The 15,125-nt window shown below is 43.8% G+C and overlaps 1 protein-coding gene across 5 annotated transcripts in view; it reads right to left on the bottom strand.

The window, feature by feature from the left end:
- The window catches only part of LOC132380909 (mitochondrial import receptor subunit TOM40B-like), a 93,782-nt gene that overhangs the window by 19,353 nt on the left and 59,304 nt on the right, over positions 1–15,125 (bottom strand). The window contains exons 8-9 of one of the 5 annotated variants that reach the window (XM_059949833.1): positions 14,007–14,109; positions 13,319–13,449 (exon numbers count right to left, since the gene is read on the bottom strand). In XM_059949833.1, the coding sequence (XP_059805816.1) occupies positions 13,319–13,449; positions 14,007–14,109 (234 nt within the window). Of the gene's footprint in view, positions 1–8,823; positions 9,288–12,211; positions 12,352–13,318; positions 13,450–14,006; positions 14,110–15,125 lie in introns of those variants that run through there. The other 4 variants (XM_059949832.1, XM_059949830.1, XM_059949829.1 and 1 more) reach the window with 4 other exon arrangements.

The following is a 15,125-nucleotide window of genomic DNA, read 5'->3' as shown; positions in this document are numbered from 1 at the left end:
TCTAAGCTACGTGTACCTACCTAAGAGGCTCTTAAAATAATCTATTGAATCTGCTTCCACTGCTGCCACCAGCAGCCCATTCCATGCATCCGTCAGTGTGTGAAAACATCTGTTTTTTCATCTGTGTGAAAAACTTACCCCTGACATCCCCTCTGTACCTATTTCTAAGCACTTTAAAACTATGCCCCAACGTATTAGCCATTTCAGCCATGGGATGAAGTCTCTAGCTATCCATACAATCAATGCCCTTCATCATCTTATACACCTCTATCAGGTTATCTCTCATCCTCCATTGCTCCAAAGAGAAAAGGCTAAGTACACTCAATCTGTTCTCATAAGGTATGCCCCAAAATTCAGGCAACATCCTTGTAAATCTCCTCTACACTCTCTCTATAGTACCCACATCCTTACTGTAGTGAGGTGACCAGAACTGAACACAGTACTCCAAGTGGGGTCTGACCAAGGTCTTATATAGCTGTAGTATTACCTCACGGCTCTTGAACTCAATCCTATGGTTGATGAATGCCAGCACACCATATGCCTTCCTAACAGCACTGTCAACCTGCGCAGAATTCTTGAGTGTCCTATTGACACGAACTTAGTTCTCTCAGATCCTCCACACTGTAGAGTCTTACCATTTAAATTATATTCTGTCTTCAAATTGGACCTACCAAAACCTCATTCTTATCTGGGTTATCCGGGTTAAAGTCCCACAGTAGCCTGGGGTATACCTTATTTGGTTCTGGTGACTTATCTAACTTAATGCTTTTCAATAGCTTCAGCACATCCTCTTTCTTAATGTCTATTTGCTCAAGCATTTCAGTCTGCTGTAACTCATCCCCACAATTGCCAAGGTCTTATTCCCTGGTGAATACTGAAACAAAGTATTCATTAAGTACCTTCGCTACCTCCTCTGATTCCATACACACGTTTCCACTATCGCACCTGATTGGTCCTATTCTCAAACAGCTCATCCTCTGCACTTTGTACTCTCAAAATTTCATTTTTGAAATCCTCCAATTTACCAAGTATACGTTTGCCAGAAAACAGTCTGTCCCAATCCACACTTGCCATATCCTTTGTGATAGAACATAGAACAATACAGCACAGTACAGGCCCTTCGGCCCACAATATTGTGCCGACCCTTAAACCATGCCTCCCATATAACACCCCCACCTTAAATTCCTCCATATACCTGTCTAGTAGTCTCTTAAATTTCACCAGTGTATCTGCCTCCGCCACAGACTCAAGCAGTGCATTCCACACACCAACCACTCTCTGAGTAAAAAAACCTTCCTCTAATATCTGCTTTGAACTTTCCACCCCTTACCCTAAAGCTATGTCCTCTTGTATTGAGCAGTGGTGCCCTGGGGAAGAGGTGCTGGCTGTCCACTCTGTCTATTCCTCTTAATATCTTAATACCATTAAAATTTGCCTTTCTCCAATTTAGAATCTCTACCTGCAGACTGGACCTATCTTTTTTGCATATTTACTTTGAAACTAATGGCATTGTGATCACTTGATGAGAAGTGTTACCTGTCATGTGCCCTGTCTCATTCACTAACAGCAGATGAAGTATCATATACTCTCTCATTATGACTTCTATGTTCAATGAAGGAAACTTTCCTGAACACATCTGGCAAACTCTATCCCATCCAGTCCTTTTACAGTATGGGAGTTCCAGTCAATATGTGGAAAGTTATAATCACCTACTATAATAACCTTATGCTTCTTGCAACAGACTGCAACCTCTCTGCAAATTTGTTCCTCTAAAGCCCTTAGTCAGTTTAATGGTCTGTAAAAAAGCCCCATTAACATAGTCATACCTTTCTTATTTCTTAGTTCCACCTATAATGCCTCACTAGACAGGTTCTCTGTGTCCAGACTGAGCACTGTTGTGACATTTTCTCTGACTAGTAACGCCACCCTTTCTCTTTAATCTTTCGCATTCTGTCACATTTAAAACAACAGAACCCCAGAATATTGATCCGTCAGTCCTGCTCCTCCTGCAACTGTTTCACTAATGGCTACAATATTGTAATTGCACGTGTTGATCCATGCCTTGTGCTCATCTGGCTTTCCTAGGATATTCCTTGAATAAAAATATAAAGCTTAAGACATTAATCGCACCATACTCAACCTTTTGATTCCTGACTTAGTCTGAAGTCTAAACAATACTGCCTCCACAAACTGTCCTGGTACTCTGGTTCCCATTCCCTTGCAGCTGTAGCTTAAACCACACTGTGTGGGACTAGCAAACCTGTCCACTAGGATATTAGTCTCCTTCCAGTTCTGGTTAAGATGTCTTCCACTGTGAAGACCGATGCAAAATATGCATTCGGATGCAGAGATGGCAGAGGAACTGAATGCGTATTTTGCATCAGTCTTCACAATGGAAGACAACTGCAGCATACTGGACATTCAAGAGAGTCAGGGAAGTGAAGTACGTGTAGTGAAAAATTACGACTGAGAAGGTGCTCAGGAACCTTAATGGTCTGAGGGTAGATAAATCTCCTGGAACTAATGGAATGAACCCTTGGGTTTTGAAGGAAGTTATCTGGAGAGTTTGCAGAGGCATTAACAATGATCTTTCAAGAATCAATAGATTCTGGCATTGTACCAGATGACTGGAAAATTGCAAATGTTACTCTGCTATTTAAGAAGGGTGGGAGGCAGCAGAAAATAAACTATAGACCTGTTAGCTTGACCTCAGTCACTGGGAAGTTGCTGGAATCAATTGTTTGGGACAAGATTACAAAGTACCTGACAAAGCCAGCATGGTTTCCTAAAAAGAAAATCCTGCCTGACTAACCTGCTGCTATTTTTTGAGGACAAGCAGGGTAGACAAAGGAAATGCAGTAGATGTGGTATACTTGGATTTTCAGAAGGTCTTTGACAAGGTGCTGCACATGAGGCTGCTTAGCAAGAGCCCATGGAATTACAAAGGAGTTACTGGCATGGGTGGAGCATTGGCTGATTGCCAGAAAACAGAGTGTGGGAATAAAGGGATCCTATTTTGGCTGGCTGGTGGTTACCAATGGAGTTCCACAGGGGTTGGTGTTGGGACCACTGCTTTTTATGATTTGGACTATGGGTTTAATGGACTTGTGGCTAAATTTGCCGATGATACAAAGACTGGTGGAGGAGCAGGTAGTGTTGAGGAAACAGAGAGCCTGCAAAGAGGCTTAGATTGTTTAGGGGAATGGGGAAAGTGGCAAATGAAATACAATGTTGGAAAGTGTATGGTCACGCAGTTTGGTGAAAGAAACAAATGGGCAGACTATCATTTAGATGGGGAGAGAATTCAAAATGCAGAGATGCAAAGGGACTTGGAAGTCCTTGTGCAGGATACCCTAAAGGTTAACCTCCAGGTTGAGTCGGTGGTGCAGAAGGTGAATGCAATGTTGGCATTCGTTTCTAGAGGTATAGGATATAAGAGCAGGGATGTGATGTTGAAGCTCTACAAGGCACTTGTGAGACCACATTTGGAGTATTGTGTACAGTTTTGGGTTCTTTATTTTAGAAAGGATATACTGACATTGGAGATAATTCAGAGAAGATTCACGAGAATGATTCCAGGAATGAAAGGGTTACCATATAAGGAATGTCTGGCAGCTCTTGGGCTGTATCCCCTGGAGTTCAGGTGAATGAGGGAGGATCTCATTGAAATATTCTGAATGTGAAAAGGGCTGAACAGATTAGATTTGGCAAATTTATTTCCCAGGGTAGGGGAGTCTAGGACAAGAGGGCACAACTTCAGGATTGAAGGACGTCCATTTAGAACACAAATGCAGAGAAAATACTTCAGTGGTACATCTGTGGTGCATTTAAGGCAGAGATAGATAGATTCTTGATTAGCCAGGGCATTATAGGGTATGGGGAGAAGTCAGGGGAGTGGGGTGACTGGAAGAATTGTATCAGCCCATGTTTGAATAGCAGAGCAGACTCGATGGGCTGAATGGCCTGCTTATGCTCCCACTGTATATCTTATGGTCTTATAATATAAAAGAGGATACCGAAAGTTTCTACAGATACATAAAGTGTAAAAGAGAAGTGAGAATGGATATTGGTCGCTGGAAAACAATGCTGTGGAGGTAGTAATGGGGGACAAGCAAGTGGCAGGCAAACTGAATAAGCACTAGCCGTATGGTGGAAGTTAGAGTTGTTGGAGAACATGAAATGTGTGAAGGTACCATTATTAGAGAGGTTCTTAGGAATCTAAAAGTTATGAAGGAAGTTAACTTACCTGGGCCAGATGGTGTACACACCCAAGTTCTGATAGAGGTGGCTGAAGTGATCATAGAGGCATTAGTAATAATATTTAAAGAATCACTAGATGTTGGAATAGTTCCAGAAGACTGGAAAATTGCAAATGTCACTTCACTGTTCAAGAAGGGAGAGAGGCAGAGGAAAGGCAACTAAAGAATAGCTAGTCTGAACTTAGTGGTTGGGAGTCAATTATTAAGGATGAGGTCTCAAGATAGTTGGAGGCACTTGATAAAATAGGATGTAGGTATATAACAATATACTATACGCTGCATCCGCAAAGCAAACAGCATTATGAAGGACCCCATGCACCCCTCATACAAACTCTTCTCCCTCCCGCCATCTGGGAAAAGGCACCAAAGCACTTGGGCTTTCACAACCAGACTATGTAACAGTCCCAAGCCATCAGACTCCTCGATACCCAGTCTGGACTGACACCAACTTACTGCCCTCCATTGTGCCTATTGTCTTATTATTTATTGTAATGCCTGCACTGTTCTGTGCACTTTATGCAGTCCTGGGTAGGTCTGTAGTCTAGTGTAGTATTTTCTGTGTTGATTTTAAGTAGTTCAGTGTAGGTTTTGTACTGTTTAATGTAGCACCATGGTCCCGAAAAATGTTGTCTCATTTTTACTGTGTACTGTATCAGCAGAGTTTGTATGAGGGGTACATGGGGTCCTTCATAATGCTGTTTGCTTTATATGTCTGTAATGGCGAAAAGAGAGACCCCAATGATCTTCTCAGCTTACCTCACTATCCGCTGCAGGGTCTTGCAATCCGAGATAGTGCAATTTCCGAACCTGGCAGTGATACAGCTGCTCAGGATGCTCTCAATACAACCCCTGTAGAATGTGATGAGGATGGGGGGTGGGAGATGGACTTTCCTCAGCCTTCACAGAAAGCGGAGATGCTGCTGGGCTTTCTTTGCTATGGAAACGGTGTTGAGATTTTCCACCAGGTGAACATCAAGAAATTTGGTGCTCTTAACTATCTACCAAGGAGCCATTGACGTTCAGTGGAGAGTGGTCGCTCTGTGCCCTCCTGAAGTCAACAACCAATCTCGTTTGTTTTGTTCACATTCAGAGACAGATTGTTGGCTCTGCACCAGTCCATTAGCTGCTGCACCTCCTCTCTGTATGCTAACTCGTCGTTCTTGCTGATGAGACCCACCACAGTCGTGTCATCGGCGAACTTGATGATGTGGTCGAGCTGTGTGTTGCAGCACAGTTAATAGAAAGATGTGACATAGGATTAGAAGATATTGGATCCTTGTGGTTTGAGTCGAGAAGCTGGAAGGGTAAAAGGACCCTGATGGCAGTAGCTGGGAGGTGGACAACAGATTGCACCAGGAAATATTAAGGGCAATGTTATGATAGTCATGGGAGATTTCAACATGCAGGCCAATTGGGAATATTAGGTTGGAAAAGGATCTCAAGAGAGCAAGCTTTTTAGAATGCCTACATGATGACTTTTTAAAGTACAATAGTTTGTTGTTAAGCCTGCTCGGCGATCAGCTATACTGGACTGGGTGTTACGTAATGAACCGGAAGTGATTAGGGAGCCTAAGGTAATTTTCATTTTTAAAATCTTTTTATTGGTACATACCTTAGCCTAAGGTAAGAGAACCCCTAGGAAGCAGAGATCACAATATGATTGAGTTCAACTTGAAATTTGTTAGGGAAAAAAGTAAAGTCTGACATAGCAGTATTTCAGCAGAGTAAAGGAAATTTAGTGGTATGAGAGAGGAGATGGCCAAAGTAAATTGGAAGGAGATGCCAGCAGGGATGACAGCAGAGCAGCAATGGTGTGAGTTTCTGGGAAAAATGAGGAAGATGCAGGATAGATGTATTCCAAAAATAAAGAAATACTCAAACGGCAAAATAGTACAACTGACAAGTAAAGTCAAAGCTAATGTAAAAGCAAACGAGGGGGCAAACAACAAAGTAAAAATCCTTCTTCAGAGGATTGGAAAGCTTTTAAAACCCTGCCGAGAGCAACTAAAAGAATCATTAGGAGGGAACAGATGAAATATGAAAGCAAGCTAGCAAATAATATCAAAGCGGATAGCAAAAGCTTTTTCCAAGTATATAAAAAATAAAAGAGAGGTGAGAGTGGAATTAAGACTGCTAGAAAATGAGGCTGGAAAAATAATAATGGGGGCCAAGGAAATTGTAGATGAAATAAATGAGCATTTTCTATCAGTCTTCACTGTGGAAGACACTAGCAGTGTGCCAGATGTTGAAGGGTGTGAGGGAAGAGAAGTGAGCGCAGTAACTATTACAAAGGAGAAGGTGCTTAAAAGACTGAAAGTCCTATGGGTACCTAAGTAATCCAGACCAGATTAACTGCATTTTAGGATTCTGAAAGAGGTAGCAGTAGAGAATGTGTTGGCATTAGTAATAATCTTTCAAAAATCATTGGACTCTGGCATAGTGCCGGAGGACTGGAAAATTACAATTCTCACGCCACTATTTATGAAAGGAGGAAGGCAGCAGAAGAAATTATAGACCAGTTAGCCCGACCTCAGTGGTTGGAAAGACGCTAGTGTCAATTGTTAAGGATGAGGTACTTGGTGTCGACACAGGACAAGATAGTACAAAGTCAGTATGGTTTCCTTCAGGGAAAATCCTGCCTGATGAACCTGTTGGAATACTTTGAGGAGATTACAAGTAGGATAGATAAAGGGGATGCAGTGGATGTTGTATATTTGGACTTTCGGAAGGCCTTTTACAAAGTGTCACACGAGGCTGCTTACATGAGAGCCCATGGTATTACAGAAAAATCACTGCCATTTTTTGGGAATTGGCTGATTGGTAGGAAGCAGCAGGTGGGAATTACAGGATCCTTTTCTTGTGGTGCTCTGCAGGGGTGGATGTTGGGACCGCTTCTTTTTAAACTGTATATCTATGATTTAGATCATAGAATAGATGGCTTTGTTGCCAAGTTTGCAGATGATACAAAGATTGGTGCAGGGGCATGTAGCACTGAGAAAACAGGTGGGATATAGAAGGATTTAGACAGATTAGGAGAATGGGCAAGAGAGTGGCAAATGAAATACAATGTTGGAAAATGCATGGTCATGTACATTGTTGGTAGTAGAAATAAACGTGTGAACTATTTTCTAAATGGGGAGAAAATCCAAAAATCTGAGAAATAAAGGGACTTGGGAGTCCTTGGACAGAATAACCTAAAGGTTAACGTGCAGGCAGAGTTGGTGTTATGGAAGGCAAATGTAATGATAGCATTTATTTCAAAAGTCTAGAATACAAGAGCAGGGATGTGATGCTGAGGTTTTATAAGGCACTGGTGAAGCCTCACCTTGAGCATTGTGAACAGTTTTGGGCTCCTTATCTAAGAAAAGATAGGGTTCAGAGGAGGCTTTTGGATAGGGTTCAGAGGAGGCTTACAGGATGATTCCAGGAATGAAAGCGTTATTATATGAGGAACGTTTAATAGCTCTGGATCTGTGCTCACTGGAACTTAGAAGGCTGAGCGGAGATCTCATCAAAACTGTTTTAAAGTTGAAAGGCCTAGACAGAGTAGATGTGGAAAGGATGCTTCCCATGATGGGGGAATCCAGAACAAGAGAGTACAGCCTCAGGATAGAGGGGCGTCTATTTAAAACAGAGATGCAGAAACATTTATTTAGCCAGAGGGTGGTGTAATTGTGGAATTTATTACCACAGGCAGCTGTGGAGGCCAGTTGGTTTAGTTTTTTTTTAATGGCAAAGCTTGATAGGTTCCTGTTTGGACATGGCCTCGAAGGCAATGGGGAGAAAGGTGGGGAGTGGGGCAGAGGAGGGGAAAAAGGATAAACCATAATTGAATGGTGGAGCAGACTCGATGGGCCAGATGGGCTAATTTTGTTCCAATGTCATATGAGACACATGGGACCTAAAGGGCAGACAGGCTGGGTGTGGAATTCAGAGCCTGGACGAGCTCGGAAGGCTGGATCGTTAAGTGAACAAAGGGCAGTGGTGAGGAGTGGATAAACCAGACCAATGAGATCCCTTGCTCAAAGCGGTGGTAGCTGGCAAGTGGAAGAAGCTGCATCATCCATCCCAACACACCAATGTTCCAGCTCATTGACAACCTTCTGCTGGCTTTGAGATTATGTTGTAGGATTCATGACAGAGTCCAACACCTGTACACAGTCAAATCAGAGTCATGGCATCGGAGATCCATTACGGAAGGACAGAGTGAGGGAACTGGATCAATTTCAGTGTGGATACAATCAATGATATGGGATAATGTAGGAGAGGGGACACTGATGGATAGTGTGAGGGAGCTGGATTAACATCAACAGGGATACAGTCTGTGATACAGGGTACTGGGGAGAAAGCTACTAAGTGAGTGTGAGAGAGCTGGGCTAACAGCAGCAGGGAAATAGTGACAGAGCTCGGGAGAGAGGGGTTACTGAGGGACCTTGTGAAGGTGCTGGCTTTACATCAGTGGGGATACAATCGGTGATGCAGGGTGCTATAGAAATGGGTTTACTGGCGGGAAGATGTGAGGGAGTTGGGTTAACATCAGTGGGGATGCAAAGAGTGAACAGATTTCTTACAAATACCCAAACACACATACAGATAATAGTAAAACATCCTGAATATTTCAATAATTTATTAGTTATATACATATTTTAAATGAAATAACACAAAAGTTTCTTTAGAATTTTGGACCCAGTTGCAGGACTGTTTTCTTCAATGTGTACAATTCCAATGAGGATGTGTTTCTCCATAAGGAGCTATTTACAAGTTGATTAACCCATTGCCTGTCCATCACTGGGATATGAGAGGAAACTGGAGCAACTGGGGAAAACTCATGTAAACACAGGGAGAACATGTCAACTCTACATGGACAGCACTGGAGGTCAGGATTGAATCTGGAGTTCTGGCGCTGCAAGGCAGCAGCCACACTTGCTGCTTCTCTGTGCTCCTCTCAGCCAAGGATGCCTTCTCTTTCTTTCTCAGGGTCATGAGCCCATTAACAAATGACTCTTCAGCACAAAGCTCATGAGGACCCTGTTTGAAAGTTCAACATGGAACATAAAACAGAGCACATGAACAAGCCTTTCAGCCCAGTGTTTGTGCTGGCCCCAATACTAATTTAAACTAATTCCCATAAGCCTGCATATAGTATATATCCCTTATTTACTTGCTTGTTCACGTGTCTGTGTAAATTAGTTGAAAATTACTATTGTATCTGCCTGCATCAGCTTCCCTGCCAATATGTTTCAGGCACCCACCACTGTGTTAAATAAAACCTTACCTGGTAATCTCCTTTAAACAATCCCCCTTTCATCTGAAACCTCTCCCCTCTAGTATCTGACATTTTTACCCTGGGAAAAATCACATATTATAAAATGATGAGAAGATGGATAAGGTATATAGCCAGTCTTTTTCCCAGGGTATGTGAGTCCATTTCTAAAGGGCACCTCTAAAGTGAAGGAGAAAAGAGTGAAAAGGGATCAGAGAAGCAACGTTTCAGACAGAGGGTGATGGGTATATGGGACAAGCTGCCAGAGGAAGTGGCAGAGGTGGGTATAATTAGAATAATTAAAAGATATTTGGACTGGTTCAAATAGATATCTCCAAACACAGGTGAAAGGGGTTCAGGTTGACACCTTGGTCAACCAGGACAAGCTGGGGTCAAGGGCCTATTTCTGTGAGGTATGCCTCTATGTCCCTCTTAACTATATTTATTAGAGTCAGGTTTCCAGTGCTCTAGAGAAAACTAAGGCCTGCATTTAAGGTGAGAGAAGTAAGTTTAAATGAGATGTTAGGGGCAAGTTTTCATACAGAGTGGTGGGTGTCTGGAATGTGGTAGATGGTGGTAGAGGCAAATCCAACAGAGGCATTTAAGAAGTTCTTAAATAAGCACATAGCCTTTCAGAGAATGGAAGGAAATGGAGAGTGCATTAGTTTAGTTGTGGATTTAATTAATAGCTTCATTCGTATGCCACATCATCATAGGCTGAAGGGCCTGTTCCTGTATTGTACTACTATCCTATGTTCTATAACAATCATGAAACACGCTGTAAGGTTCCTCTGCTAATGTACTGACCTCTCTGTAATGTTTCACTGCTAAGGTTAAGGTCATGATTTCTCTGGTAGCATATTCCACATATCCATCTCCCTCTGTACCCTCACAGGGCACCTTTAAATCTGTCTCCTTCCATCTTAAAACTGTGGTCTCTAGTTCTAGACCCCCACCCCCCATGCTGGGGAGAAAGATTCTATCAAAGCCATCTATGTCATTCATGTTATAAATATCTATCTGGTCATGACATAGTCCCCTACATCCCAAAAGGAACAAACCCAATCTACCCGTAACTACAGCCGTCCATTACAGTCAACATACTAGTAAATCTCCTCTGCACTCTATGCTAGACATATGCTTCCTGTGTGACAACCATAAATGTATACCGCATTATAACAAGTACCAGTGTTTTGTACAGCTGCAATACAACATTCTGTCACACTCGGTGCCTCAGCCTGTCATTGCAAGAATTCCAAGTGTTACTTTCACTAGCCTACCCACCCGTGTCATCACTTTCAGAGAACTAAGGACTTGCACAGAGAGTCTCTCTGTACATCAACACTCTCAAGGCCTCTGCCTTTTACTCTACATATTCTGTCAGTGTTTGACTTTCCAAAGTGTGTGATTTACACTTGTCCAGATTAAATTACATCTGCCACCGCTCCACCCAACTTTCCAGCTAATCCATGTCTCTCTGCATCTACTGCCCTGCCCTTCATAATTTTCCTTATTAGATCCTCAAGAAACTATCATTTTCGTGAGACATGATCTGCCCTGCTCAAACTGTACTGGCCTCTCCTAATCAGTCCCTTTCTTTCCAAGTGAACTCAAATCCTGTTTCTTAGCATTATTTTCAATAAATTTCCAACCACTGATATAAGATTTACAGGCCTGTAGATGTCTCACTTTTCCCTTCTGCTCCACTCAACCAGCAGATGATGTTAGTTATCCCTTAGTCCTCTGGTACTTCACGTGAAGCAAACAAAAATGCAAAAACATCTGCATTAAAGCCCCAGACAATCACTTCTTTGCATCTTTTAATATTCTGGAATAGATCACACTTGCTTTGAGGATTTATCCACCTTAACGTGTATCTATATCTTTAACATTTCCTCCTTCCTGATACAGAGGTGATGATTCAAGAACCAAGTTCTCCTTGGAACGACGGAGGATGAGAGGTGACCTGATAGAGGTGTATAAGATGTTGAGAGGCGTTGATAGGCAGAAGCTTTTTCCCAGGGCTGTAATGGTTGCCACAAGAGGACCCAGGTTTAAGGTGCTGGGGAGTAGGTACAGAGGAGATGCCAGGGGTAAGTTTTTTACTCAGAGAGTGGTGAGTGCGTGGAATGGGCTGCTGGCAAAGGTGGTGGAGGCGGACACGATAGGGTCTTTTAAGAGACTTTTGAAGCTTGGAGCTTTGTACATGGAGCTTAGAAAAGTAGAGGGCTATAGGTAGGCCTAGTAATTCCTAGGGTAGGGACATGTTCAGCACAACCTTGTGGGCCTGTACTGCGCTGTAGGTTTTCTACGTTTCTAAGCAGAAGCTCTTTACCCTGCACTAGCTCTTCATCCGTACATTCATCTATCCTCTCTTCCTACTGCAACCCTTACCAGCACATAGCACAGGGAGTAACACAGAGATTATAACCCTGAAGATCTTGCTTGTTCAACTTCTAAACTTTGCTTTACAGGATCACATCTCCCTTTCTGCTGATGTCATTAGTACCAATATATGGACCACAACCTCTGACTGCTTAATCTCCCTCCCAGGATATCCTGTGCTCAGGCAGAGGCGTCAACTTGTACAAGACAAAGCTGATGCCACACCTGGAGTATTGTGTTCAGTTTTGGTCACCCTTTTGTTGGAGAGATGTGACAAGATAGAAAAAATGCAAAGAATACTTACAAGAACGTTGCCAGGACTCGAGCACCTGAGTTAAATGAGGAAATTGGTAAGGCTAGGAATTTAATCCTTGGAGTACAGGGACTATAAGTGTATAAAATCATGAGGGACATAGATAAGGTGAATGCATGCAGTCTTCTTTCCTAGAGAAATAAACCAAAAAAAACTAGAGGTCATAAGATTAAGATGAGGGGAAAAAATTTAAAAGAAACCCGAGGGACAACTTCATGCAGAGGATGGTGGGTATTTGGAATGAGCTGCCAGAAGAAGTGGTTGAGGTTGGATCATTAACAACATTTATATGACATTTGGATAAGTACACGGATCGGAAAGGTTTGGTAGAATATGGGCTAAACTCACGGAATGGGGATTAGGTTAGGTGGGCAACCTGGGAGGAGTTGTGCCAAAGGGCCTATTTCCAAACTATTTAACCCTATCCTCGACTCTGGGACCAGTGAGCCAATAAACTGTCCTACAGACTTGTGACTACAGAAACTGTCTGTGTTCCTAACTATGGAGTCTCCTATCACTATTGTTTGTGCAGATTTTGTCCTCACCTGCTACACAAAAAAGCCAGCTGTGGTATCACTGATCTGATAGATGCTGTTGCTTTCCCCCGAGAGGCTCCTAAGTGGTGTACCTATTATACAGGGGGAGAACCACAAGAGATCCTGTGCTACCTGCCTCCATATCCCTGGGTTCAAACACACTCGCTTCACTGAGCACAGTTCTGGTCTCCCTATCCTTGGGGTCAAACCATCCCCGGAGCAATGTGCACAGTTCCCTTCTGCATATCCCCAGGTCCCTACACTGGAAGCACTGCTATTCTCCACTGTGCCTCTGCTAAGGGTCTCGCTCTCTTCAAGCCCTCTTCCCATGAGCATTGATACTGTTAAATAAGGCAGACTGAATAGCGTGAAGCTAGGGACAGGCCACAGGAAGATAACCGATGAGTCAGCCGCCCAGAGTCCTGCTCTGACACGCTTCTCCAGTGTATTCCAAGGCAAGGTCAGCTGCTACTCTCCAGGCTGTCCACGTCCCCTTGGAGTTGCTCCAGGTTGTCCGCTGTATGAGACGTGGTGTTCCACACCCTCCCATCCATCAACAGACCGTCACTGTGAAGCCGTACTGCAACTTATTTCTCAAGTGGTCAATGAAGGCGCCGAGGGTAAGGGTCAGAGGCAAGGGAGCCAGCCTCTTCTCCAGGAGCCCTCCCACCACCCAGTTGCTGTCCAAGGAACCTGGTTTGGGGAAGAGGAAGTTGATTAAGAGAGGGGATGGGAGTGAGAGGAGGATAGGGAGCAGGCAAGCAGGTGAAGGAGAGCATGTGAGGGGTGGAGAGGGTAGCATGGTGGAGAGAGGTGCAGAGGGGTAAGTGGGGTGAGAGACTGTTAAACAGATCTGCACAGAGACTTACTATCTATGGTGCTCAGTGAAGCTCCATTCACCCTCTCCACAGGTCTCTATGACCCTCATCCTCAAGAACCCTCTCCCTCAGCTCCTCACCCTGTCTATCACTCCCCCTCCCCACCCCGACCCTGTCTCACCCCTCACTGTGTCTCCTTTTCACCCTGCCCTGTTCCTTCTCTCTGTATCCCCTACACCTTATCATGTCCGACTCCTCTCTCAGGCATCTCCCCCACATTTTCTGTTTTGTCTTCTCCTTACCACTGCACTCCCCAACCCCATACACCCCATTCTCCATATTACCCACATCACTGTACTCGCATCCAGTTTTCCCACCTGCTCCATCCCACCCCCGTACTCCCATTGATCCCCTCCAACAGTTATCACCTACCTCTGAACACCATGTTTGCCTTGGGGATGTCCAGCTGGTACCCGAAGGAGAAAGTGGTGTCCTGGGTCTGGGTGCTGGCCTCGAAGCCCACCCCCACCTGAACCTGTGCAGGGAGAGCCGCCACCATCAATGCCCACCTCTGCCCACAAATACAGATGCACTGCTTTCTCAAACTGCCCATATATGGGAACCATGAACACACACACAAAATATCTAAATGCCCTGGATGAACGTACTGACGAGCTAATTTGTAAATCAAACAATGGTGGCATGGTGAATTATGTAGAAGACTGCCACAGGAAACATCAGGATGGTAGATATACTGCAGATATAGGCAGAGAAATAGCAGATGGAGGATAACCCAGACAATTATAAAGTGAAGTTCTTTAGGTACAGCACATTGTTAATGGCAATACTCTGATTTATGCTGAAGTACAGAGAGGTCTTAGTGACCAAATTCGTAGCTCCCTGAAAGTTGTTACACAAGTTGATAGGGTGGTAAAGCAGACCCATGGCGTGATTCACAAAATGTTGGTGGAACGCAGCAGGCCAGGCAGCATCTATAGGAAGAAGTACAGTCTATGTTTTGGGCGAAGGGTCTCGGCCCGAAACATCAACTGTACTTCTTCCTATAGATGCTGCCTGGCTTGCTGCGTTCCACCAGCATTTTGTGTGTGTTGCTTGAATTTCCAGCATCTGCAGATTTCCACATGGCATGATTGCCTTCATCAGTCAGTATTTGAGTCATTAAATAATGGAGCATAGGGTGCAAGTCTGGTCACCCCATTCCAAGAAGGATGTGGAGGCTTTTGAGAGGGTGCAGAAGAGGTTTATCATGGTACTGCAACACGAGTGAATCTGCAGATGCTGGAAATAAATAAAAACACAAAATGCTGGCAGAACTCAGCAGGCCAGACAGCATCTATGGGAGGAGGTAGTGACGACGTTTCAGACCGAAACCCTTTATCAGGAGTGAAGTAACATGGGATGGTCGAGGGGGGATAAGAAGTAGGGGGAGGGATGAAGTACAGAGCTGGGAAGTGATAGGCTGAAGGGAAATGATGAGGCCAGCATTTTGTGTTATCATGATACTGCCTGGATTCAAAAGTATTAGTGAGA

The sequence above is a fragment of the Hypanus sabinus genome, chromosome 25 (genome assembly GCF_030144855.1).
Source record: "Hypanus sabinus isolate sHypSab1 chromosome 25, sHypSab1.hap1, whole genome shotgun sequence".
In the NCBI taxonomy this organism is placed as follows: domain Eukaryota; kingdom Metazoa; phylum Chordata; class Chondrichthyes; order Myliobatiformes; family Dasyatidae; genus Hypanus; species Hypanus sabinus.
This window is presented reverse-complemented; position numbering and strand designations above follow the sequence as displayed.